The sequence below is a fragment of the Cimex lectularius genome, unplaced genomic scaffold, assembly GCF_000648675.2.
Source record: "Cimex lectularius strain Harlan isolate CLEC.00 unplaced genomic scaffold, Clec_2.1 scaffold156, whole genome shotgun sequence".
NCBI lineage: Eukaryota > Metazoa > Arthropoda > Insecta > Hemiptera > Cimicidae > Cimex > Cimex lectularius.
In genome coordinates, this window is record NW_019392760.1 from 660,069 (window position 1) to 687,641 (window position 27,573).

A 27,573-nucleotide genomic window follows, 5' to 3' on the forward strand; every position below is an offset into this window, starting at 1 on the left:
CCATTCTTCCTCTAATATCCTCACTAATCCTGTTCGAAGAAGTTAAAACTGCACTTTAATCTAAATCGATCATTTATGTAAGTCGATTCAAAATCCGACAGCTTTATTAAAAATAACATTTTCTCTGTGTGATCTACGGGGTAATGAATCTGTAATTTGATCGTTACTGGGCATCCTCGGTTTTAAAGACAAATACACTGAAGGTGGCGAAATTTCGAAACGCTTCTGACATAACTAGTCAAAAATTCAGTTACAAATTACAGAATTCCACGGCCAAAGTTATCTAAAATCCTTTTATCTATCCAACCTTGCTCCGTATTTAGGTTAATTTTAAATAAGCCTATTTGGGTGGCCCAGAGATTTTTTTTTAATCTTCGAGCCCTTATAATGGTTAATCTGCAAATTAACAAACACCGACTTAATTGACAATGTTGACGTATACTGCATAGGCGTTATTGGAATCGATTTACAATGTTGACCCCTGAGTTTAATGGGATGGCTGGCCGATTTGTTTCATCACCCTTATGAGTTCATAGGGGTTGTTGAGGACCCCGCCGCCCCCTCTGTAAAGAATTCTTTCAAATTGGGGTAGTTATGGCAGAATTGATTTGTCGGATTCATAAGGAAAGATTAACAATGACGACACCGCAATATCACGAGACCCTTTTCACATCCCCCCTTTCTGACCCACTCCTAATATTCGAAATACATAATGAAACAATAAAAATGCATGAAGAAATTCTGGTCTATAGTTCTAAACGTCTATACTTGTAATATCCTCATTTTCTTTCCTGCCATTTTAATTTTTCTGATCATTAAAATGACATGAAATTCTCTTTTGCGAAATATTGTATATATACTAATAGGTTTTTCCTTTAGACAGTAACATTAATTTTCCTCTTTGTCACAAGATCCTAATAATTTATGATGCTTTATGTTCAGCTCCTGCTTTTGGCTCCGATTAAGTGCATTGTCATAATTTAGCTTACATCCGTATTGAGATAAAACTGCTATAGATACGCTGGAGGGGGGTAGAAAACAATTTGTAATACATTCATTTTTAATTATACGATTGGAGCAATTTCTTATTTTCTGTCCTTCTTTAATGAAATATCTATTGATTTCACTGTCCAAAATATGGCTTAAAACGCCATAAAATAGATGCAATAGAAGATATCGTATAGGTCATTTATCTGGAGGACCAAAGATCAACAAAAACAAGCTTCCCAAAAACTAAGCATCTGCAAAGATTGGCAAAAGGCAACAGCCCCAACACAGCCTTACAAACACCAACAAAAACCAACTTCCATTCCTGGAAATGGGGACTCACTATATGATCATGGAAACATCCTATAATTTCAACTGACTACAAAGTGAAAGAGGAAATCATATACAATATGTATGGTACACAAATGGCTCCAAAACCAGTGGAGGAACTGGGTCAGGTATATGCTACACAATCCCAAAATATGAGCCATCAACATCATTAAGAAAGTACACCTCGGTTTTTCAAGATGAAATACATGCTATCAATTACAATTATATACAGGCTTGTGCCATAGAAAATCTTGAAAGAGGTTATACTGACAAATAAAATCCTCATATGATCTCATTAAGCCAAGCATCAGGTCAAGTTCAAAATAGTCGTTGAACACATTCAAAATCTGGGAAAACATGACAACCTAACAATATCATGGTTGCCAGGTCAGAAAGGAATTTTTTGTAATGAACAAGCAGGAAAACTGCCCAAAGAAGCAATTTACGACCTGTGAACCGCGACCAGTATTGGTCCTTTTTTCAGAGCCACTGGATTTGAACCCAGGATTTAAAACATTACAATGACGAGTGCTGTGTCAATGCCTTAATGATTAAGGTCACCGGTGCCCCCAATAATTGGACTATTGTGCTTGCCCAGAACGTATACATAATTGGGAAAACTAGATCAAACATACGATGTTCAGAATGGGTCCATACAGTACCAACTTCATTTTTTAGTGTCCACATTACCATCAGTATCAACAACCCTAAACTAAAACTACTAAAAACATGCCATTTGCCAGTACAGACACCTGCCATGTACCAACTTTTACAAAGTATTTGTGACAAAATTGATTCTTCCCTTATAAAAAATAAACTTTGCTCTCTTTGTGACCTAATTGTGAGGACAAGGATGGCAAAAAAAATTCACATACCAAAAGTGTCTGACAGACCAAAACAGCTTGGTTAAGCCAAAATGGTAGGAAAGGACCAAATTAACAATTTGAGTTATTATCTAAATCAACCATTTTTAAAGTCGATTCAGAACCCTATAGCTTAAAAGTAAGATGTGAGATTTCTCTGTGTTGAAAGTGAGGTGATGAACCTGTAATTTGGCCGTTAACGAACATTTTGGTCTAACTATCCTCCATGCCATCCTATCGATACACCGATGAAAGGTAGTAATGCAGTACTAATAATAAAAATGGTGTACGGAGATAACTAGATTTGCCTCTAAATAGGCTAGACATGGTGATCACAAATTTTTCTTAGGGACAGCAATAAGATTTTGTTAATAAGGGGATTTCATTGTACATATACCCTTCGTTTGAATGGTTAGATGAGAGAAAAAGTTGAATGTAGTTTGAGATGGCTGAACATAGAATATTATATGCACTCCATCTACCCTCATTTATGGCAGTTTTAAATTTTATATATTTTAATAATTATTATTAAATTTTTTGCTGTTTATTTTTAAGACTTTATTATTTGTGTTGTAGGTTATTGAAAATATATTTATATACATTAGTACAATACAGGGGATGACCCGGTAATCAGTAGTCATATTAAAATATTTAAAATTAAGAAATACAAATAATTTTCAGAATAAAAAATTAATAAACTAATTGTAATCATGTGGACAAGCATTTTGAATACATTACAAGTGGATCTAAACATATCCCAACTATGCTCATTACAGATTTCATGATACGCATTTTGAGGATGTCATTGTAACAAATTTCTCGTAATTAGTTCTGTGAAACTGGGTGTAAAAACTGAGTTGCTGACGACAATTGTCAGTAGGGACATGAAGATTTATCCAATGAGAAGTTGTGGACAGGGGTAACGGCCTTTTATCACCTTCCACAAGAAACGCATCCCCATTAACAGAGAGCGATCCTGAAGGGAGGACATTTTCCAAAGTTTCAACCATTCGACATTCTTGTAAATACCCTGATGTATCCTAACTTGTAAATTGGGTGTTTAATAAATTTCCTCTGATCATGTTCACGTAGATTAATCTTAGATTGAATGCCCCAAGGAAACCAAACGAAGATACAGTATTCAAGTATGCTCTGAAACAACCGAAAATATAGATGTTTTAATATAAAATTTTGAAAACCTGATGTATTCCTCTTGATGAACCCCAAGCTTAAATTACGCTTGGCCAGAACTAAATTAATATGTGTAGAAAATGAACATACAGAGTCAAAAGTTACTACCAAGTCACCAATCTCAGATACTCCATTCAATTGAGATCCCAGTTAAGAATAGGAGTGAGAGATGTTTCTTCCTATAAAAAGAGATAAATTTACATTTGCAAGATTAAGAGAAAGTTCATTCCCCAGATACCAAGAGGCAAACATACAATATTAAATCCTCCTGCAGTCACACCTTTCTCTCAACATTATGGATAATGGCAACTTTTATATTTATTGCCAATAATAAAAATATTGAATCTTTGAAACAGGAGGACACATTGTTGATGAACATTAAGAACAAATTAATCCGTACTTGCTTAGTATTCATAATTGGCCATATTAATTATTCCAATTAATTATTCTTTTTATCTAAAGTTTTTTTGGTCGAGACGAAAAATTAGTTCACGAGCGAGATACGAACCCATGAACTTTGACTCAATACACCGGTGCTCTAACCACTTAAGCTATTGTGGCTTCTCAAAACAAAGTCACGATAGCTCAAGTGGTTAGAGCAGCGGCAAATTGAGCCGAAAGTCATAGGTTCAAATCCTGCTTGTGACAATAATTTTTCATCAAAACAAAAAACCTTAAATTAAAAAAAAAATTAATTGGCATAATTGAAAACAAACTGAACTGAAGTGATATCCTTGGGGGAGGCCTTATGTGTTTCTAATGGTTCCAGAAAATCTACCTCTAAACTTTATCTTAATCTATCAGAAAGATCCAAGCCAAGAAACTGTCAAAATTGTTCAAGCTTACCCAAAAGCAATCCAAGGTCAACCATATTGAACGCTTTAGCAATATCCCTGTAAACTGCTCAACTTGATTACCATTCTCAAGGAAATTAAAAATGAATTCCTTGTACATTGTTAGGTTAATAAACTCCTCATCTTAACCTACAACCTTTCGAATTTTCCCTCTTTTGCCACATCGTGTAATCAGGATTCGATTCTCAGCGACTTATGAAATGCCACAGGGAGTTGTTAGCGAAGTAATTACTTCTTTAATTATTATATTAATCCATATATGATTACAGTCATAATTGGCCCTAACCATTCCTAACCATTTTGTTTAAACTAACTGAATTCGGTAAAACATGTGTATTAATATTTTACATAATTTATAATTGTTCATGTAATGTACATACCTGTAAAACAAAATCGGTTTTTCTTTATCTTTGTACACTAAATAAATGTTCACTTGGAGCAATTTTCTCAATTCTGATGGTTTCGCGGTCAGACTACATACTGGTAGTTCGTTCTCCTTCCTGCACCACTGGTGCCTATAGTAAAGATACGGTGAAGTTTGTATCTTCCTATTTTTACTACAGCAAAACTATTCTGCAATTTTCACGACTATAATGTATCAGTAATTTTGTAACTATAACCAATTCAGTAATGTTTGCGACTGTAGAGTATTAGCGTAGTTTTTTTGTGTCGCGGGAACGCTGTAATTATAGAAAAATCAAGAAGGCCATGACCATTGTCATTCATGCTTTGTAAACTATATATCATGTAAAAATCTTATCTTCGAATTCATATTGTAAAATGGTATTACTTTGTAAAAAACCTGATGTCCCCTATTTGTAATAAATACATGCCTTTTTTTATAGGCAAAAATTGAGTGTTAGCGCCTTGAAATTGGAATTCGAAAAATGTATCATACCAGGACTCGGTAGCTGAAGGCCTGACAGCTGAGAAAAAGGCCGCCACAAATTCTTGAAATCTCTCTTTTTGGTAAATACTGATGCCTACTATTTACATGTTTTATACATTTTAATTCTCTAAACCCGCTCAGCACTAATAAAAACAAGGTATGAAAGTTTCATCGAAATCGGTTCAGTAGTTCTCGTCTTTATCGTTAACACACATACGAACATTCACTTTTATATATTGAGATAAATAGAAGATAGATTTAGGAATATGCTTTTCAACCAAATTCGATAGCATAGAATAAACAATATTAACAGCTTGATCCAAGTCAAAAGATGAAATAAATGACCAACCTATCGAACCTGCTTCCTGATTTAGCACTTTTGTGAGTATAAAGGACAGTAGTCTACTTTAACTTATGATAAGTTTTAGATAATTCAAATTATTTTTATAAATAATTTTAACTTAATTTGGTGGTAAAAATATTTTAAATCTGAATTTTTGTTTAAACTAAACCATTTATTTTTATGCAATATATTTCAGTAGCTAATGCATTTCAGGCCACATCCCTGATCCCTCTTCAGAGCTCACTATTTAACTAAATTGAACTCACAAGTTAGCAAGATTACCTTCTTCTTTATTATTGGTAATCTCGGTAACTGGTGAGTTCAATTTAAGGAATTAGCAACTGAACTATAATAAATTGGTATCTAGATTTAAAGTAATATCTACGTTCTTATAACATTTACCATAAGCTCTGAGGAAAAGTGAAACATTCTGCACGGGATGCATATATCACACCTTGCAATTTTATTTTTTAACAATAAATCCTGATTACACGACATTTGAAAAATGGCCAAAAAGAGGGAAAATTCGAACGGTTGTAGGTTGAGATGAATAATTGGTGTCTGAGGGGATCAAAGTCACGATATCTCAAGTGGTTAGAGCAGCAGTGTATTGAGCGAAGGTCGTGGGTTTGAATCCCTCTTGTGACACTAATTTTTCATCTCAACCAAAAACCTTAGCTAAAAGGAATAATTAATTGGAATAATTTAACAGTCAACTATGTCCACTAAGGCAAATATGGATTAATTTTAACAAAATTTTTTCAACCTTATGACATCAGTCAACAGAACAGATAACTGTAAATTAATGAGTACGTCAAGAGGTCTAAAAGGTTTTGTTAAAAGAAACAAAATTCCATGCTGCAGTATATATTCAATAACCTTCAATAAAACAATAAATAAATAACAAAAACTTTATAGGAATGAAGTAGTTTATTACTTGCATGCATCAGGGACCAAAATGGCCTAGTTGTCTGTCAATAACTCGAGCCTAACATTTAAGAGCCGGACAGTGGAGATTAAGCTGTGAAAAGTCTAATTTCCATTAATAATAATTAATGACTTTACTCCAATATAGACATTATAGAAAGTATAAATAACTTCTTTCAGTATAACATGTTTCTGAAATGTTAAAATTATACACCTCAGTTACTGTATAATCATTAGGAAGAATATAATTTAATTTTAATTATTTATACACATTGAAATATTCAATTTTAACAGAAATTCTAAAGCAGCTTTTAATCAAAATAGAATCCCTTGACTGATTATTTGCAAGTCCAGAGGGGCCCTCTTGTTGGAATTTCAGTTTATTAAAGTGGGTGAAAGCTTAATATGTTTGGCCCCTTACGATGTTCTTTTGATCCGTTTCCTCAAGGGCCATCATCTCTTTTGCTTGAAAGGGTCATTTCCACAGTTTCTTCCTTTTTGTGTGAGCTTTTGATCGACTTATTGCCTTAGGGGCTAGTTTTTTTTATTGTAATTTTTTATTGGACAATAGTTTCAACTAGCAATAATCGCATCTCAGTAGAACTTCATTGATTACGATATTGCCACTGCGCAAGGTTATTGAATAATGTTTATGTATGTTTAATTCATATTGTCAACAATAGATACCAACCCTTTGAATAGTTATAAGATTAAGGATAGAAATGACACAAACAACAAAGTATAATAGATCACATTTATTATAACAATATTTACATAATAGCATTATCAGTAAATATACAACAATTTTCAAAATTACAAAATTGTACAGGTACAAATATTGACAAATGACAATTTTAGAATACCAATTGACAATCAAAAAGTTAGAATAGGTTCAACCCTCATGTCTAAAATATCTGTAAAAACAAATAAAAACACTCAAAAATCTGCAATGATTATAAAAATGAAGCTGGTTTGAATGTATTTACCTTTGGTGATGCTCCACCAAGGCAAAGTGATGTAGGTAAGAAACGAATTTAAAGGAACGCTTTGGATTCTTTTATTCTCTTTCCACATGTGGAAAGTCTGAGTAAAACCCCTCATTGTCCACAAGGGATTTATGGCCCCGTCATCAAGTTCTGTTATAAACAAAAATAAATATCAGAAAACTTTTATCAAATTTCATCAACTTCCATGGGTATGAGGTGCTTAAGTAACTTGTACGGAGGAATGGTTGCTATGAGACTAAGAGTTATAAAAAATAAATGACATGCAATTCTGTAAACTAACGTCTACAAACAAATGTGGCGCTTCATTACGTACCACTTTGAATAGCTTTTCTCATTTCACGCAACTCACACCAATAGGTGATCACGGTCCCATCTGCGACGGTTTTAGTTTTTGGTTTAAAAACCGGAATTTCTTTACTCCACGCCTTTTTCAAATATTCCAGTCTTTCTTTAGGGTGCATGCAAGTGTCTACAAAAAACAAAAAGCGGAATACAAAACGTAAAGCCTCAAGGCGGCCACAACATACATGACATTTAGGCAAGTGTACAAAGTGATCATGACTTACTGAAAATTACATCAGTCGCTTGATTATCATAGGCAATTTGTAATGTAAATCAGAATACTTCTTACAATAATATACAACATTAATATTTATTGGCTCAAAGGTTGTCTCCAGGGGAAATTTTTTTTTTAATAACTAGAGTATAAAATGTTTCTTTTATTTTTGACATGAATTATGCTGCATACAGCTTTGCTATTATAACCAATATCGTCTCACAATAATTTATATGGATGTTACAAAGATTGCAACTTATTAAACAGTGTAGTGCAGGCTAGTGAAACACAAAACAAATTAAAATTAATAGGATTATTTGATTTCCCTCATGGGGAACTTTGTCAATACTACTAGTAACTACAATAGAACTTACATAGGAAGGATTTTATTCAAATAGAGGATTTCCTCAGATCTATAAGTTGTTTATTTATAAATCTCAAAAAAATATCTTTCTGCAATTTGGTCAATACCAATCATTTTTTCTACCTACCCTCGCTGGGTTTGTCTCTCAGATATGGCAGTTTGTCATGTCACTTAAAAAAAACTTAAATATTTTATAGACTATCTTTGAGTTTTTGACCTTTTAGCTTCGGACATGAAAATGTCTTAATAAAAGTGAAATTATTTTTCCCTTACAGAAAATTTTCTTAAAATCTTAAAAATCTGCTATTTATAAACAGTATTTTTTTATTTTTTATTTTTTTCAATTAGACAAATTAACAAAAGATTTCCACCTGGGGCAACTATATGTGTCAACAAGCAATGGTAAGTTTGTTATTATTTAAACTAAGTTTTAAATTATTTTTATGTTGTTATTATTTTTATTGAGAATGTTAAACTTAAAACATTAATTTTAATTTAATCCCAAGTATAATAAGTTAAAGTTTCAAAATAAAATTATGCTTCAGATACTATTTTTTAAATAAAAAACTAAAAAGAAATAGAAGAATGAAATATAAGACACATATGAAAATGAAATAAAAGAATACATTAACTAATGCTTGCCATGCAAGAAAAAGAAAGAAAACAAAATGCTTGCAAAAAATAGAAATAAATAACTTTATAATAATAAAATGGAAATAAATAAAAGCAAAATGCTCTATATAAATTAAAAAACTAATATTTATTTTTTTACTCCAAAGGAGTAAAATTGCAAGACTATACTGTGCAAAATGTTTAGGAATATTTTATTTAAGAGACTTACCATCTCTTAGATCACCGGCTTGTATATGTGTAGTCGACTGCGCCATGGTGTCCAAGCCCTCATTTTCGCTTCTTGCCCTGGCACTCTCCGAGTTGGGCTTTTTCTGCCAACCTCCTCGGACAAACACACTAAGGTTTGCACTCGGGTCGCTCAGCCTCCTCTAAAATAAAGCAAAGCTTGACAATCTGTTGAGGAGATAATGGAAATTATCTTACTACCTGATGTCGGTATAAAAACATATCTTCAGGGTCTTCCCAGTCTTCATCCCACATGTCAATCGCGCAGTAGCCAGGCTCTGATGTTGGTGTTTCTGCTCCGCAGCCTGTACCCATTGAGTACATTACAATATTGTATATATGTACTTCAAAGAAAATTAATAAATTAACGTTTTATTTGTAATTATTGAACCACGTCAGTGATTTAAAATTTTGGCACTTGAAATTTCCTACTATGATAATTATTTAATGCAATACCTCTTGGCTTAGTGACTGCCATCTCAGCGTAGCCTTTGCCCTGGGGACCTTTCATCGTGACGAACTCTACTCTTTGAGCACTATTTGACAGCAAGCCAAAAGTCATCCTTTGTGCCATTTTACTGCTAAGGCTAGCCTATCGAAAGGAGGAGAGGATCATTTTTTTGTTAAATAAGAAAACAAGAATCTCAATTACCCTCGCATCGTATACTCGTTTCAGTGCATCATAACGTATCGAACCAGAAAACAGCACCCCTTGGATTTTATTTTCACGATCTGATGCTAATAATTCTACGCATACGAGCTCGCCGTCTCTCACCAACATCTCCGACATGACCTAAAATTGATAAAAAGTGAAAAAAATGTGGCCACTATAAATGTTTAAATATTTAAAAATTGACTACCTCGTTAAAATTATCCACCATAAAACAAATTTGGGGATAAGTTATCTCTTCAACCTCTCCTTTTGTATCCATCCTCCGTCTGGAGGGCGATGCGTAAACTTTCTAAAAAAGAAAGTTTCTGAATAAATAAAAATTTTAATTCAATTGCAAATGAAACAGATTTACTTGTGATATTCTTCTTAAAATTTGAAGCTGTTTTGGAGATGTCCTGGTGCATATGGCTAAAGTTAAAATATATTCAAACTGATGTATGATTAAATTAAGGTAGACTGTCTCTTCCCAATCAAGCTCTGGGTCACCGATTGGAAGTTTTTTACTTTCTTTTCGATACACAGCTACTTCGGTCTATGCAAAAAATTAACAATGAATTTAAAAAATTAAATTTTCACCTTTTTCCATCATGAACTCTAATGACAATTACTTCAAATTTTGGAAGATATCTTGGTGTTCCTTTAACGTGTTTTTTTCTAACAAAAAATAACATATCATCGCCATCGATAGATTGCTCTGCTTGGAATAGGAAATGCCTGATAAATAAATCCGTCCAATATGATGATCCTTGAAGCATAACAAATCCCGACTCTGAAATAAAAAATGACATTTGATTTTTTTTTGTCTGAGGAAAGGGTTGTATTTCTAAGGCAATAATTTTTGATGTAAGCTCCAGAAAAGTTAAGATTAATTATTTATAATGCAGTGGTAACAAAAATTTGTAAAAACAATTAACAAATATTACTTTTATTTTATACTGCAATGGATAGAATAGAAGTAAATAAGTTTTCTGTAAAAGTTAAACAAAATGCACATAATGCCTTGAGTGTTCTAATAATAGCTGTTTCTTAATCTAACTTATTTGAGTTTCATCACTGTAATTAAATTAATACAAGAAACAGACATTTGGAATTAAACAATAATCAAAATCAAACTGAAATTTGGCTGTTTTACTTTCAGTTATTTCATAGTGTGTCATTACTGGAAAAGTGTTAAATGAAGGACTTAATAATACTGTATAAACAGGAACTCTGCAATGAGTACAGCAGATAAAAAATGGAAGTAATGAATAAGTAATAACATAGATAAAGTTTTATTTCAGGTGTAAAACGAAGTAATAAAATCGTTTATAAGGTATTATTTGGTTGTGAATGTGTCGACATCAGCCAGATAAAGATTTATATTATTATTATTATAAGTGACCTCTTGTTTAGTAAAAGTTAAATTGCTATTTAAATTGCAAGCAAAGTGAGATTGGAAATGGGGATTTAGGCCCTTACTGGCTAAGACAATGACTTGACAAATCATCGATGTGCAAAGTATACTTTTTCATATTTTTATTTATAAAGTACTTTTTTACTGTTGCTTTTAACAAACCTAGGGGTCAAACTACTTTACAATACTTTTGACACATTATTTTTGATTAAAATTCCATGGCCTATGACAGGATTCAAACCCAGAAACGTTAGCTAATACGTCTCGGCCACCCCAGTCCCCTTTTTTTCATCTGTATACTGTATGAAATACAAAAAGAATCAATATTTTTTCACAAGTTGATTTTAAGTTTTTGTACATAAAAATAAGCACTTGCAAACCACATATATAGGCAGGAAAAAACAAATTTAAACCAAATAGTACATTTTGACATAAAACTCAGATTTTCCTCGCCAACATAACTGCATATAGGGCATACTTCAGGCTCTATTCAGTTCTTAGCTTCCCTATTTAAAATATGGCATCGTAATTTCTCCCAGCCTGATAAGAGAAAGGAGTTGAGAAAAATCATTATCTTGTTGATTTAGCTTTTTCCAAAATGTTCTTTGTGTTGTTGACCTTGACATTAGACAAAAACTTTAAATATGTAACAGTTTTGGTTTTAAATATTAAATTGACTAATAATTCAATATTTAAATATTAAAAATTGGCTGTATTAATATTATTTAGGGAATGTTGGATATTTTATACTAGGAAAATTTCTTATTATCAAAAATTGTAAATTCTGCATACAGTACAATCACTGCATTTCACCACCTCAATGTCGAAATAACTTGCTAATCAAGGATATGATTAGAGAAGGTTAAAGTGCAATACAAAAAGTAATAAACTAATATCGAACACTTTTTGCCTGTGTATTGTTCAAACCAATATTAAACTAAAATAGCATAAATTAAGTAGAATTATATAAAAATACATGAAAAATTATACTGTTAAGAGTATGATTAGCGGACCGCGGTAACCAAGTGGTTCAGTTCAAAGATTCACAGTCATGAGTTCAATTCTTAATGTCCCCTGGTTTTTTCATACCTCTTCTCCCAAAAATACAATTAATTCAACACTCTCTGGCTAATGTTCAAAAATAAGGCCAATAAAAATAATAAAAAAAGTGATTTCACAGTCTTAGTTATATTTATTCTATATTAAACCATCAATTATTATTATTATTGAACAGTTAAAAATGAGTTAGTTCTGGTAAATCAATTAACAATGTTAAAACAACAAACATTCAGTCCATAAAAGTCAAATGAAATTTAAAAAAATATTATTCTCAAAAACAGTGGATTATCAATATTTAGTTCTAATTTTAAAAAAATTGTTATTGTTTATGAATGTTAATTACATAAGTCATGAATGAGCTTTTCTAACAGACCAGCATTTCACCATACTCAGTAACATACTCAAATCAAGGCATAAAGACTCAACTTTAAAAGTAATAAACTTGAAATAACACTACTTTGGCATCATTTTTGCAAGCCGATCTTCAGAGCAGTAATACATGTACACAAATTAAAATAATTAATACAGGCAATTATGACCACTAAATACATATATTAGTACAAATTACGTTGAAATATGTGTATAGAAATGCAAAAGAAATATGAGTATGATTGATGTGAAATCACAAGTATTCAGTTAAATTAAGTACAAATTAAAGCATCAAATCATGGGTTTATATAATAAATCAAATATTTAAATATTGAAAATTGTTTATATTCATGTTAGTTTGATTATATTCTGGATATATTTTTAATATTTGGTAAATTTTGGTTTTATTATTAATATTATACTTAGGAAATTACTAATAGGTAAACAAATGGTAATAAAAATATTTTTAAAAAATGCATAAGACCAAACAAAGTCACTAAGGAAAATAAATGTGTAGACAAATGCAAATGAGTTAGTCAGAAAAACTGATGACTCACTCTTTTATCAACTTTTCTTTATTTAATTCGTCCTTCAAAAATGTATTTATAATTAATATGGAACTACAAGCTTTCAGTTAAATTTAATACCCATTCAAGCATCAAATTATTTTAAAAAATCATTATAATTGAATATATGTGACATAACTTATAATAAATAAATCTTGGTTTACACCGTAAATTAACAATTCATTGGCCAAACACCGATCTGCTAATGCTCAATTTAAATCTTAAAAACGAATAATTTTGATCAAGAATGAGCAAAGAGTGATATATAGAAAAGCCCGCAATTAACGAAGTTCATACAAATTTACATATTTTATGGTTTATGTTAGTATATAATAATAACATATTATTAGTTATTAGTTATAATAGTAGATGATGGGGTTTGGTCTGCAAGTTGGTGAACTCATGTTGAACCGGCACACAGGCACTACTGGGTCTATCTTCACTCGCGGGTTTTTTGTTTGAGTTATTCAAACGTGTTTGAATAACTCAAACAAAAAAACCCGCGAGTGAAGACAGACCCAGTAGTGCCCGTATGCCGGTTCAATATTAGTTATAATAGTAACATATTTATAGTATAAATAACATATGATTATTATGTTAGTAGTATTAATAATAATAATACTTTATTGCAAAAAAGAAAAGTTATAAACATTACATAATATATAATTTAAAGTAAAATTATGGCATGGAGGGTCTATCTGCATATATATAAATTAAGTCAACTTCGCTGGTTGATTCCTTTTTAAAAACTTTATTTGCGAAATACAGTTGACAAAGAATAATTAAGTTTACCAATTACAATGATGTGACTTCACTGGTTTCTAGGCAAGGAATGTTCTTACATTTTAAATTATAAACAATTACGTTTCCCTGGTGGGAGAGAGTGCTGATTGCAATTCTGAGAATGCCACCTGCATCTTAGCATTGCAATCTGATAATATCCGATAACTTATATATATGTATAAATTATAATTTATTTATATAGTTTTTGGTTTATGTATGGAAATGTTTTCCTAATAATTTAAATAGACAAATTAGACTTAAAACATGCCTAATATAAATCATGTATGCTTGGCACGTTTGGTGATTTCTGATTATTTTAGTTTGCCTATCTTTGCTGTTTTGGTCTTAAGTGTGTATACAGACCCATCACTTAACATGGTGCGCTAAGTCCAAATGTGTAACAAACCAAATCGCAAGGATGGGCAGACTACAATCATCAGAAACAATCAAACAACAGGTTCATCACCCTGCAGACCCCACAATGAAATTTAAAAAAAAAATTAGTAGGTTTCTCAAGTGCATTATTCAAAATTAGTTTGTAATTTGGAGTTTCTTGTTGGTACAAATATTTAACCCCTGAACTCTTCAGTTGAGTAAATAGAAGGGTTATTTGAAAGGCCTGGCACAACAGCATGTCAGATAGCTGGAATACATAAAATATTGTGACCAATCTAATCCTCCTAACTGTACGATAATGAGGCCAGCACAAAAACCATTATCATAACACTAAAGAAAAGCCTCCAACAGGACTAAAACTTAAATAGAAAGATAATAAGACCTAATGAGGTAAAATCTGATACTCATGGCCCCCAGGGACGATATGAACAGGATGTTTGAATCCAAACAAAATTTCCATATATACCTAGGTACCAAAAAAGAACCCCTCTGTTGAGAACATCACCACCTGCTGGTACAGTTGCATTAGAATAAAACAAGGTACAGGGTTGTACCAAATAATCAGAACCCATGGGAAAGTTCTTTCAGGCTGGAGATCATGTAAATTGAGAGATAACTCAGTTTAAATCGAACAAAAAACAAGAACATAGCCTTCAGATATCAGATACCAGACATCAGAGTATTAAGCTCAAACATTATTACCTCAAAAATTTAGCTGAATTCCCTAAATAAATTAGGTATGCAAAATAAAGTTGCTCTCCGCTGAATCCCAGAAAACACAGATGAAGAGGAAACAAAGAAGCAAAATGCCTTTGCAATGAATGGGGCGTTTACACCGTTGGTTGGGCCTGAGCACTTTTGTAGTAAGAGATTCACACTATCAATGAGTATATTAGACAAAAGACAGTATGAAAAGTGGAATTCACTCATTGGACAAAGACAATCCAAGAAACTCTTAGTCAGTTTCAGAAGGAAAAAAACCATAGAATGTTTCAAAATAAGCACTAAAAAACTTCAAATCCCAACAGTTTTCTTAAGGACACTGCAAACTGAAGGGGCATTTGAGCATTTGGTATAATCCATTACAATACATGCAGATATTGCAAGGAAGCACCAACTCACCTGTACAAAGCAGCTATAGAAAAAAATTCAACCACTGAAACTAGGCTTACTAATTAAATTCCTTGATGAACTAGGACTCACCAGTATTGTTGGAACCTCTGAAATGCGTTTCGACATTACACCACCTTCATGATGCGATAGCACAATGTGTTTGAGTAGTTCAACAACCAACCCATGAGTGAAGACAGACCTAATAAGTGACCCACATTGCCGATTCAGCACAAATTTTAAGTGCATGATTAATATGAATTCACAAGCATTTCTTTATAATCAGTGCATTAGGGCATTAAATAATTGTAATTGAATTATTAACAATCTTAATAAAGTGTGGTGAGTAGAAATACTTTTATTGAATATTAAAAAAACTATATTTTGCGTTGTATAAATTCACTTTTCCACATCCTAAATGTATTTGTTAAATTTGTAAATCCCAGGCCCTGAAGATGATCTCAATAACGATCGAAATGTTGCCACGATAAAGAAAATGTTTTTCTGAAGCCTATCACACCAGACCGCATCTCATGATTTCTGAATAATTGATCTTAATAAACATATACTTTACTTTGTTTATACATTAAATTGTCTTATAAGTCAACTCTTGTTCATTCGAAACTTGATAATTCAAATTTATTGTTAATACGAACTCCTCAGCACGTCACTTTGGTAAATAAAATAAAAAATCTTGGTATTTTGATACAGTCGGTAATACAAAATATGTTTTGTAACTGGGGGAAAAGAACATACTATAAATCAAAATTGAGACACTTTATGAATCGAACTTTTTATTTGTACATATTTTTTTCTTTCCAAAAGGTAGATCAGGGATGAGGCCAGGCCGATCTACCTTTTGGAAAGAAAAAAATATATTTAAACTGAGAAGGCTGATCAATCACCATCATGATCAAGAAAATGCTTCATCGATGTTATATGTAGATATTGTTATCTTTTTATTTGTTATATTCCTCTAAAATTTCTCATATCGGTTACTTCATTACAGCCTAAAGTGTTTTTATTTATCTCTAGATTGTTATGTTTTCTCAGCACTTGTCACTTTGGAAAATCATTCAGGCAAAGTACGCCAGACTACATTGAAACAACCCTTTTAACCAATTTTTTAATAATGCATAACAATGTTCAATTTTACAGTTGATCAATTTCCATATTTGCATTATTTTTACAGTTATATATGTACAAATGTAAGTAACTGGTGAAAATTCCTATCAACTCTTCATAATTTTTACCTTTCTTACTGAAAATTCGAACATTTTGATACATAGAATTATTTTTGTGGTCCCTTCGGTTTCGAATAATTAAGTCAACTGTATTTCACTATTTTTTTAATATATATATATTTTTTTTTTCCTACCATTCTACTAACTATAGTAAAAATATTCCTATATTGACAGAATGATACATTCAGCCAATAACTTTCCAAATCTTATTTTTTTAATTTTTCTTTTTTTTTTTATTCTACAGTCAAGTCAAGCAGATATGTTAAATCTTGAATTATTATGTATATTTTAAGTTAAATTATTTTTCATTATTTCTATAACAATAAAATATTTTTCATATAAATTATTTAACCTGCATTTCTGTACTATTATGTATATATATGTATATATTTGTATACTTAACTTTCTATTATTACTAATGAATTTTTTTATTAAATATAATTCAACTAAATATGCACAAAATACTCTTATTTTTACTTGCTTAATCAACATATTTTTATGTTATTGTTTTCTAATATTATTTATATCATATTTTAAAATATGTTGTATTATTTTACAAAGACAATTTAAACATATAAAATAACAATGATAAATGTGGTTTTTTATGTATGTTTTATAGGAAACATTCTTTTAAGCTATTTTCTTACTTTACGTATTGTTTAATACTTAAGTAATTTTTTCTTTTTTCTTAGTTTTGCTTTTATGTTATATTTTTTATATTGCATATTTCTATATTTAAAATTTTTTTTGTAAATTGGATTAATTCAATAAAATTATTTAAATTACAGAATTGGCTGGATTTGAGTTATTGAGAGGATATTTCTTTTGGAATGATGCAATGTTTCCAAGGAAATTTCTTTCAGTAAATAAATTGCAATATATAATAGAAATATTTAAAATATAGAAAATTATTCAAAATCAATAAGTAAAATAAACATACAAACGAAAACAAATAAAAATAAAACAAGTTTCTTGGAAAGGCTGATGACTCACCATCTTTCATCAGTTGTCTCATTTCTTTCATCCTTTGAAAATTTATTTCCTCCAGAAGCTGCTCCAGGACTGTAGGCTGGTGGAAGGAACTCAGCTGAAGAGACATTTTCCTTTATATTACGCCGACTGGTCATACACATGGATATGTCGAAGTAGGAAAAGGTTTTTTTTTCCAAATTTTCTCTTTTTTTAACAAAACCGTGCCCTTTGTAGTATAAAAGGTCGTTTCCCTATCGATCAACGAGTCTGTACGATGGTGTCACGGGCGTAGTTTTCCCATCGGCGGAAAAGCTCTCCACTGAGATCGACCTATGCTGCATGTCACTTTCTAACTGGCCATCTTTATTATCTCTGCTGAGAAATTGTCATCGGAGCGACTTATCGAACGTATCCACTAATGTCAGTGGTAGAGTGAATGAGTCAGTGGCTCAGTGCCAGTGAGCCCTGAGGATTGAGGAGGGGCGATCCTGCCCTGTGTTTAACTCCATCTGAACCTCCGCTCACCAACTAAACCATCATCCCAACATGCGCATTTTTTCATTTACAGCAATATTTTGCCCTTAATAAGCAAATTTACGAACAATCTTCTATAAATACATTAAAATTCTACGTAAAAAGGTACTACATAGTCTTAACAGACTTAAACAAATATATTACAAAATTAAACAATTATTCACTCAATATAAAGACTTTACACTTAAGACATTAATAAAAAAGAAAATGTATCATTTGCTCAATTAACAGTGATAATATCTAAGAGAGACATTAATCTAAGTTCATCGGTTGATCTTAAAAGAAGTATTAACAAATTAAGTTTTCTTTAAAATTAGCATAGAGAGGGCAGTGCAGAAAAATATGAACGACATTCTATGGTTCATACATGTTGCATACCAAAATGCTATTACATATTTTATTCCATAGAAAAATATTTTTATTTGGCAGTCTGAGTCCTATTGGAACAATTGGCACTGAATATTTAAAATAATCATAAAGGTCAATTTAGAAAGCTTCATATTTTTTTTTTAATTAGCAATTTTAAAGGTTCGAAGTTTCTTTTCACTTTGTGCAATGATAATCAGGATGTTCGAAGTTTAATTACTTTATGATTTTTCATGTAAAAAAATAAGAAATTAATATACAATAGTTATCAATAATCTGTGTATTAACTGTATTTGCTCTTTTATGATTCAGGTGAAATCAATCCCTCTCTCAACATTGATAATTGAGCAGCATTGAGACTGCTTCTCATGGGAGCGTTGCATTGGCCGGGGCGTCGGTCTTGCAATTCATAGAGAGACGTGGTTGTGAGCACCTTCAACCTGATGAGCTATAAGCTCGAAATCCGGACGGTTGAAAACAGCTGTGAGCCATCCATTAATGGCCTTTGATCTCATGGCCCTGTCTGACAATCCCATCCAAAGGTGCAGTTATCTCTCAATAATACTATTTTTATTGTACTTGTACTATCAACGTGTTGAATTTTTATATTCAAACACTATGTCACTTGTTCCTATTTGTTTATATATATATATCGTTGAGCGAGTGTCACATTTTGAATGGTAAACAGCAATTTTTATCATTAAAAACCCCTAGATGTAAAATCAATCTTGAGATTATTTTCTTGTATAAAAGGTACTGACGAACACCCTTGGTGTAATAATACAAAATACACTTTGAAAAGGGACAGTAGGAAATAAATAAAACCTTTTACGCTAGAATGTTATTTTAATGGTAACTTTACAAAATTATTTACTTACATATTGAAAAGACAATATTAAAGAAATAGAAAGTAAAAAAAAGTTTATTATCATACAAAGAAATACTATTTACATTACATCATTTGAATATATGTTTGGTTATAGACGAATTTCTCGATTGGGTGTCCCTCATGATTAACACTCCTTCATCAGTAACATCCCTTGTCCTGAGAGCATCTTTGTTTTTTAAGAATATTGTCGCACACTGAACTTCCGATTGGCCTGATGGCATTCCGTCCTCAGGGATAACAACCTAATTAAACTCATACTATCATATTTTTAATAAAATGTTCTATAAGGTCATACAAAAAAAAAGAAAAAGAAAAAAAAAGGAAATAAATAAACAGTATTTAATTAAAAAATTTACCTTCAATTGGTCACCAAGTGAGTCATCCTGAATTATTACGGGCATTTCAAGCAGCCGATCAGGTGTAAGCTGATCAACAAAGCTGTTGTCTGGCGTAGTGACACTAGAAATCTCATCTTTCCCGATAACTGAAAAAACATAAATAAATCAGCATTAGAATTTTTTTTTTATGTGAACTTTTCCATCTAGTAGTATTTCATACATTTGAACTGCGGTAATATTTTAAACTGTTGATTGACTCTGGTATCTGGGGTCAGGCCTAAAATGAAAGAAAGTTGAGATAACACTGTTCTACACATAAGAACTCCCGAATTTTTTTTTTATTCTTATTTAAACATCATTTCAAATATTTAACAACAATTAACAAATCTTTCTTTCTAAAATGATGGGTTAACTTTGAATTAATTTTAAGCAAAAATTCAAAACCTATTACAATAAAACTGGTTATATATAATACATAATAGTTCCACTAGTCCAAACTAATTGGGAATGGCCCTGTTCGCATAAACAACCATTTAAATGCATCCCTATATTATTAAGGAATGAATACACAGTTTCCAAATTACAGTTTTAGAAATCATAAAATGGGTTTTCAAGCAAACAGAGCTACAGTGGTAAGTGTGCTTGTTTAAAACTAATGGAACATGTTAGTGTTGGATGTGGGCATTTTTTTTTTTTTCATTTTGATTTTCCTTATAAAGGTGATTCATTATTACTTGCTAGCCCAGTGTTAGCTCTAGGTAAGAAAAAGCCAATCTGTTGAAAAAGATTGTTAACAAAGATCTTAAAATTCAGTCTAGAATAAACTGCAATGCATACGACATGGAAGCAGAGAAAATTAATTTGAGCCATATAAGAGGTAATATCTCAGGCATATAGTAGAGGATGCATATGTAGAAATTAATATGGTATTTATGGTGATATCATAGCCGCTTAACATGAGTTGGCAGTGATTCCACTTGTGCAATGAAGAAAGACGCATTACAGACTAGCTCATTATTTAACATCAATAAAAGCGACCACTTACTAGTGGCAATGGAGGATGAGGACAAATTAACTGTAGCTATCAGACAGATTTCAGGTACATCGCATTAAAAAGAATTTGATCTCTGGGTTATGCTGGAAAACTCAATTCATGGTTCACCATAATTGTTCCTTGCGTTTTATATCCGAATAGGAATAAATTGAGAGCTTATTTTTTTGAATTAATTAAAATTAATTTTTTAATTTAAATTAAAATTTAATTTTTTTATGAGGGTTCCCAACAGCAGAGGTCATATCAACCCTCGGGGTGCTGGTGTTTTGGAAAAAAAAAAACCATTTGTAAGAATGTTGGGTTCAAATGCAGGGATGCTGGATTGAACACGAGACTTTTCCTAACATTGATGAGCATTGTGTCAATACCTAAACCGTTACAGCCACCGATGCCCCCTGTTTATTATTTTTATTTGGTCACTTTACTTTACAAAAATGTTAAGCGCAGGATTGCTCCTTCATAAAATTCTATTGTCTGTTTGGAAGAATAATTTATTGAGAACTGTTGCCACGCAATCAAACCCTTACAGTAGAGGTATATTGTATGCAGCTAGAGCATTTTAGAACAGCCTTGAAGGAAAAAAAGTATAGCCCTGGTGAATAGATGCAACGTTGTGTTTCACCGTCACAATACTAGGCATCATACAGCTGGACTCAAAAGAAAAACCCCCAAATAAGCCGGCAAAAATTTGCCCACCCTATGTACTCTCCAGACCTTACTCCTGTTTTACTTGTTCCGTTCCCTAGATAACCACTTAAAAGGTAGAGAATTTTCGAACGAAAACATTCTGAAAATCAGACTTATTTGATTAAGACTGATTTCTTCTTGTCTGTCATCAGACTTTTACAAAAGGGATTGTTTTCTGCTATCAAAACATTGACAGTAAGTTACAGAAAATAAAGGAAATATGTTTGTTATATTATGGATCAAAAATAAAATATATTTTTGTGATAATTTTACCTTTTTTTCTGAAAACCGAAAAAACTTATGCACACATCCAATACCTCAAAAGTTCACATATATTTGTAATATCTTAATAGAAAATAACGCATTTAGGATGACACAACCATTGTCTGAACACCTTAAAAGTCTACTTGAGGGAACCCCAATAAAATTGAGATACCAGGGTGCGCACAGTAAAGAGCTTGTTTGAACCAACACCACTGTAGCTGAGAAAGTTTTTTTTTTTAATCCTTTATTCCAAACAAACTCTTGATTGGTTTATCGACCAACTAATTTCTTTATTAACAGTAAAAAAAATTACAACACTTACATTTTATTCTAACTGTTGATCCGATTTTATCTGCCGCCTGTTTAGAGTTAGTTAGAATTGAATCTTTATTTAATACAGTTTTTTTCTGAAGAGACAAGCCTTCATTTGTGCCCTTGGTACAAAAAGTAGCAAGTTATTAGTGAGAAAAAAAATCAATAAGAAAATCTGTAAAAAATTGAAATTACCTGTCCAGTCCATTTTGTCCGTCCGACTCCTCTCGCAGTAATTGTTTTCCCCCTTTTGATATATGGATTGAGAGATGCTGAAACAATAATAAACAAAGCCATAAGATTAATTGCCAAAGAAAAATAACATTTTGTATAATCTCTCATTTTTTACTGTCAATGAAAATTTATGACTTTTTTTTTCTTGAAAATCATACAGAAAGAAAATTAATTGATAATAAACGTTCTAACTTTGACATAAGTAATAAAGCCCATTTTAATATTACTAAATAGTAGTAATATTCTAATAAACTTACAATTATAAGCACCTTGTTGAATATTTGTTCCAGACTGTACACCTGAAACAATCGAGTAAAATAAAATAAATGGAGCCTTCTTAAAACATGAAAACTAAAAACATACTTTTCCTCATAAATAAATCATCATTGATTGTTATTTTTCTTTTTTTCTCCACTACTTTAATCCTCGATCTTGTGTTTTCTTGTCTTGATATGTTAAACGGCTCAAGGAGTAGTGTTCCAACAAAATCGGCTATTTCATCCTGCAATTGTGTCTCGTATTATTTGTTCTTTTTGTATTAAAATTCACAAAACTTACGACGACACAGCGATCGAGCATGGTCTGAGTGATGCCTTCTGCGCTCTGTTTGCTCTTGTTTATCCTAAGCTGATCATCAGCTGCTCCAACAATGACTAGGCCGTTTTCAACCCTCAATCGCTCCCTCATATCTTCAACATCCTCGACTCTGAATTTATAATATTGTTTTAATATATAATATTGGATCGAAATCATTTTACAAAATACTCACTGAGCGGTCGCAGCATGCTGGCCAATAACAAACAAAATAGGAACATTGAGGTTCAACAAAGTATCATCGGGTTGGCCTCTTTTTTCATCAACTGTATTTACTGGGAAACCCAGACAGATCACGGCTAATACTGGCTCAAGTAATGCAACCTAAACAATTAAAATAAATATTTATGTATGTATTAAATTAAAATATTAAAAAAGTACACTTAAATTGCAAAAAAAATGGGATCTGATTAAGTTTAATGGAAAGTTAAATTGTACTACATTATGGGGTAAAATAATTGTTATCATACTTGTACGGATTTATGTAGGCAAGGGATCGGACTACTGCTAAATTCTAATTATTTAAAAATATTAAAAAGGCAACACCAGGAATTAAACTTTGCAGTTAAAAACTCACAGAAAAGGCATAACGTTTTTAGACTTCCTTTGGTATGAAAACTCCGTTATACACAATTTAATTAATCAATACACAAAAGATTTAAATTTTCTTGCACAAGGTCCACTTTTTGCTTAATATCCAAGTTTGTCCATTATTAATCGATTAATTACCTGACACGCCAAAGCTGCTCCAGAATTAAAACCGACTAGTATGATATTTTTACCAGGGTGTTCGCTTTTCAGTTCGGATATCCTGGCCCGAGTCGAGGCTATCATATGATCCAAACTTGTTACAACAGTTGATTTCGTCGTATTCAGATCTGTTGAAATAAAATGCTTTAGTGACTGCGTCTAATAACCTTACACCAATAAGACTCACTGTTGGTTGAGACTACGACAACAGTCCCGATCGTGGAGAAGTGAGAATGCCACCGTTGGATTTTTGGGTTGTTGAGGTTGTTCGTACCGGCACCGCTCGGTACGACAACAATCAGCGGGTTTCCTGGAAGCCGCTTCTGCAAATATGAAATAAGACTTGTCATGTTTCAATAGTTTTATTTAATTAAGCACATTTCCAAAAAATACGATACCGGCAAATGACAAGCTAGTGCAGAAGAAGTGGGATCCCAAGATTTTTTCAATAGGATTTTCAAAGCCTCTGGATTAGATTTTCCACCTTGTATAGGATTGGCTAAAATCCTCTCAGTCAAAATTGGAACTTTCTTCTTAAGAGTCTAAAACATGGAAAAAGTAATTATAATCTAGAAGCAATTACTGATTTGTTGTGCAATTAGGTCGTTACTTCCAATAAATAAAAGCATTGACTAATAATCATTAATTATTTATTAAGTCTAATAATTCAAATAATAAAATACATAAATAATATAAATACATACCTGAAGAATATCAACATAGGCAATTAGATAAGGGGTTTCTAAAATTTCAAGCAATGTGGAATGGAGCCACTGGAGTAATTTGGTCTGCCATGCAAATGTGGAAAATAATGTACGCAGACGCCTCGCGCTCTTGTTAACTGCAATTCTTCTTAGCACAGGCTCGTTCCATGAGCCTTCGTACGTCAGACGGGCAAGACGGTCATTATGAAGAATTCTGGCTGTCCTGTCGAAGAGCCTGTTCTGCGCAAGTGTCCAGTCCGTCCTACAGGCAAAACGGGTCAATACGAATCGTGCGATTAACACGAGAAAATGTTACCTGTCGATTAAACTATCCCAGTTTTCTTCTCCAGGGTCTGACCTAAGAGCTTTAATGTGCTTTTCCGTTTCGTTCATCAACTGATAACCCCTTGTCTCATCATAAGCAGGCTTAGGAGCCTCGTTTTCAATATCAACATCAATATCCTCTTCAAGTTCCCTGTAAAAATGTGTTGAAAATTAACAACTAAATCTAACATTGTTCATTACTAAAAAATTTCTTTTAATTTTACCTTTTAGTACTGATGAGAGGGTTTGTTACAAAAAGTGTTTTGGCTGGTTTAACATAGCTATTATCAGGCCTCCAGTTCCATGGTTTGGAATAACAATGGTCTAGCTGGATAGGATTTATTTTTTCTCCCTAGAAAAAGAAAAAAATATAATTAATGCTTAAATAAATATTTATACAATTCACTTTTACACTACTGTTTTTTTAATAGATTTAGCAGAAATCATATTAGATATATCAATGCCAGTGTTTAAATAAAGCCATAATTTTAAGCATTCCCGTATTCGAATCTGGGACTCTTACACACATGAATTGCTAGGTGAATGCCTTAACAGTTGTAGCCAAGGGTATATTTGTGGGTTGATTGCATTTAGGTTATTGCTTTATACAACAGCGAAAAAAGTTAACAATCAATCCTTTGGTCAAAGGCCAGAGTTCTTTTATTAGATTTTTTTTTTTTAACTTGGTCATTTCCAATCATTCTTGATTGCCTATAGGGCTCCCATAAATGCTTACTTTATGTGTAATGTTCCGCAGTGATGATTCTGAACGATTAACTAAGTAGCCACACAATTTTATCAGGTCATATGCCTGGTATTTAGGCTGAGATGTGAAACCTCATTTCCCTCTGGTTAACTGACAGTCTGTCCGTATAATGATCCGATTGAAATGGTAAATTTGTGCCTTGAAAGGCTTTGCTCCCTTCTTTTAATGCAACATGCATAATTCTTAAAACTAAAATAATACAGGAGGGTTTAACATCCCACTAACCATTGGGTGGCACGGGCAAGGGTTGAAAACACTTTACAATACATTTTTCATACTACAATCAACTAAAAAACAGCCAGGATTCGAACCCAGAAGCACTAGCGTGGCAAATATAAGTCGGACATCCTAATCACTCAGCAACACATTGTAATTCTTAATATATGTTTGTTACACCAGATATGGTCAATACTCATAGTTTTTCTCCTTCGCCAGAGGTTACAAAAGCTAAAGAGCTAATTTTCTTTTGTAGGATGTGACTAACTTTGAGGCTGGCGAAAGTTATTGCTGAGGAGGAGACATTTGAGTCCCGAAATATATTCAATATATACAAGAGAGCTGTTTGTTATTGTTACAAGTTTTTAACAAACCTGACCAATGATTATTCTGTATTTCTATAACAGTCCTAAAGACCAGTCAGTTGAAATCTTCACCCGCGCAAGACATTCATAAATGCATCCATACCCTTTACGTAAGTGGGTCGATACACCCGAACAAATAGTACACTACTTCAGTCATCACAGAGATACCCAAAGAATCACTGTAGCGATATGGTTGTTGGTGTTGTCGATGGGCACTGCATGGCAGTATACATTTACAACACCACTTTTTATCACCAGTTAGTTTTTAAAATGGGTTGTTTACATTATATTTCTCGAGGGAATCTTTATGGAAATACAGTCAGTAATCTCAGACAATATGTGAAGAACCCATATTGCTTTGACAAACATATCTGGGTGTTCTCAGATGCATTGAAATGCTTCTAAGGATATGTTAAGCGTGTTGTGTTGGTGAGTGTGGGTTATTTTATTTATTTATTTTTTTTACGAGGGTTCGCAACAGCAGAGGTTATATAACCCTCGGGGTGCTGTTGCTTTTGAAAAAAAAAAAAAAACATTTATAAGTATGTCGGGTTCGAATGCAGGGCCACTGGATTTGAACCCAGGACCTTCACCTTACAGTGATGAGCACCGTGTCAACGCCTAAACCGTTGCAGCCACTGACACCCCTCTACCACTAACAGTTAAAAGACGACCAGAGCACTTTGTATCCAACATGCATTCTATACAACACAAATTAAATTAACTAAAAAAAGAATTATATGACAAACCTGTCCATTCAATTGTTGCAGATAATTGCTCAATTTTGATGTCCCTATAACGGACTCCCTGATGGCCATTAGGCTCTGTTTGTCCATTTTGACAGTTAGCGCAGCTTGTATATCGGCCTAAACAGGAAAAGAGAGAAAAAAGATCTTTTAGAAAACAAATACACAGTATTGTGTCACATTGAAATAGCAAACGAACCCACAAAGCCAGTTAACATTCAAACGTGCAAAACGAATTAAACGAAACGTAAAGTATAAATGAAAACAAACTTGTGATGGATTGGGTGTTGAAAGGAGCATTTTCATGATGGTGTCTTTTGAACTTGGTTCGCCCATTATCTCACTACTCAACATCAAAAAAACAATACTTTAATTCGGTTTGAACAACAAACAATATCACAAATTTAATTTATTTATTTTTGGCAAAGCGGTAAATCAGTTATACCTGGGGTGAAGTGAAAATGAGAGACAAAAACAATACAAATGGTTGTGTTACGTGGAACGCAAAAACAAACTGATATAAATATTCCTTCGTTTTCCCTCCTAAAAAACCAACTCACATTCAAAGATTTGTTTTTAAACAAGTACAATTAAAATGATTAATTAATTAAAGCGAGTGAATAAAATGAAAACAATACCTTCCTTTTTCCAATTCACGGATAAAACTTGGAAGCTTCCATCTCCACTACTATTGCC

General features: G+C 32.2%; 3 protein-coding genes and 1 pseudogene across 12 annotated transcripts in view; 1 reads left to right on the top strand and 3 right to left on the bottom strand.

The window, feature by feature from the left end:
• Window positions 1-5,074: 5,074 nt before the first annotated feature.
• Window positions 5,075-27,573, top strand: part of LOC106669785 (TM2 domain-containing protein CG11103) — a 43,635-nt gene continuing 21,136 nt past the window's right edge. The window contains exons 1-2 of one of the 2 annotated variants that reach the window (XR_002910372.1): window positions 5,075-5,194; window positions 18,947-19,176. The gene's annotated coding sequence lies outside the window, so the exon portion shown is untranslated. Of the gene's footprint in view, window positions 5,195-18,273; window positions 18,374-18,946; window positions 19,177-27,573 lie in introns of those variants that run through there. The other variant, XR_001340991.2, reaches the window with a different exon arrangement.
• Window positions 6,940-7,022, bottom strand: LOC112127068 (annotated as a pseudogene).
• On the bottom strand, window positions 7,134-18,172 carry LOC106669783 (uncharacterized protein KIAA0930 homolog). 4 transcript variants are annotated; one of them, XM_014399483.2, is made up of 11 exons: window positions 17,756-18,171; window positions 10,451-10,611; window positions 10,195-10,374; window positions 10,030-10,131; window positions 9,822-9,962; window positions 9,626-9,761; window positions 9,371-9,513; window positions 9,153-9,312; window positions 7,705-7,860; window positions 7,371-7,520; window positions 7,134-7,298 (listed from the first exon to the last, which is right to left on the bottom strand). In XM_014399483.2, the coding sequence occupies exons 1-11, from the start codon at window positions 17,859-17,861 to the stop codon at window positions 7,258-7,260; spliced, it is 1,476 nt and encodes a 491-aa protein (XP_014254969.1). In that variant the 5' UTR covers window positions 17,862-18,171; the 3' UTR covers window positions 7,134-7,257. The 4 variants fall into 4 exon arrangements, with proteins under 4 accessions (XP_014254969.1, XP_014254970.1, XP_014254971.1 ...); XM_014399484.2 differs by having other exon boundaries at window positions 9,371-9,474; window positions 17,756-18,170; XM_014399485.2 differs by lacking the exon at window positions 7,705-7,860 and having other exon boundaries at window positions 17,756-18,172.
• Window positions 19,469-27,420, bottom strand: LOC106669781 (KAT8 regulatory NSL complex subunit 3). Of its 6 annotated transcripts, none has more exons than XM_014399477.2 (18): window positions 27,323-27,420; window positions 27,148-27,220; window positions 26,881-26,997; window positions 25,009-25,136; window positions 24,777-24,935; window positions 24,461-24,722; window positions 24,155-24,298; window positions 23,944-24,079; window positions 23,736-23,884; window positions 23,182-23,330; window positions 22,971-23,118; window positions 22,776-22,914; window positions 22,670-22,711; window positions 22,374-22,450; window positions 22,189-22,300; window positions 20,082-20,138; window positions 19,880-20,007; window positions 19,469-19,765 (listed from the first exon to the last, which is right to left on the bottom strand). In XM_014399477.2, exons 2-18 carry the CDS (start codon window positions 27,211-27,213, stop codon window positions 19,592-19,594), a joined length of 2,187 nt encoding a protein of 728 aa, XP_014254963.1. In that variant the 5' UTR covers window positions 27,214-27,220; window positions 27,323-27,420; the 3' UTR covers window positions 19,469-19,591. The 6 variants fall into 6 exon arrangements, with proteins under 6 accessions (XP_014254963.1, XP_024083145.1, XP_024083144.1 ...); XM_024227377.1 differs by having other exon boundaries at window positions 27,148-27,223; XM_024227376.1 differs by lacking the exon at window positions 27,323-27,420 and having other exon boundaries at window positions 27,148-27,244.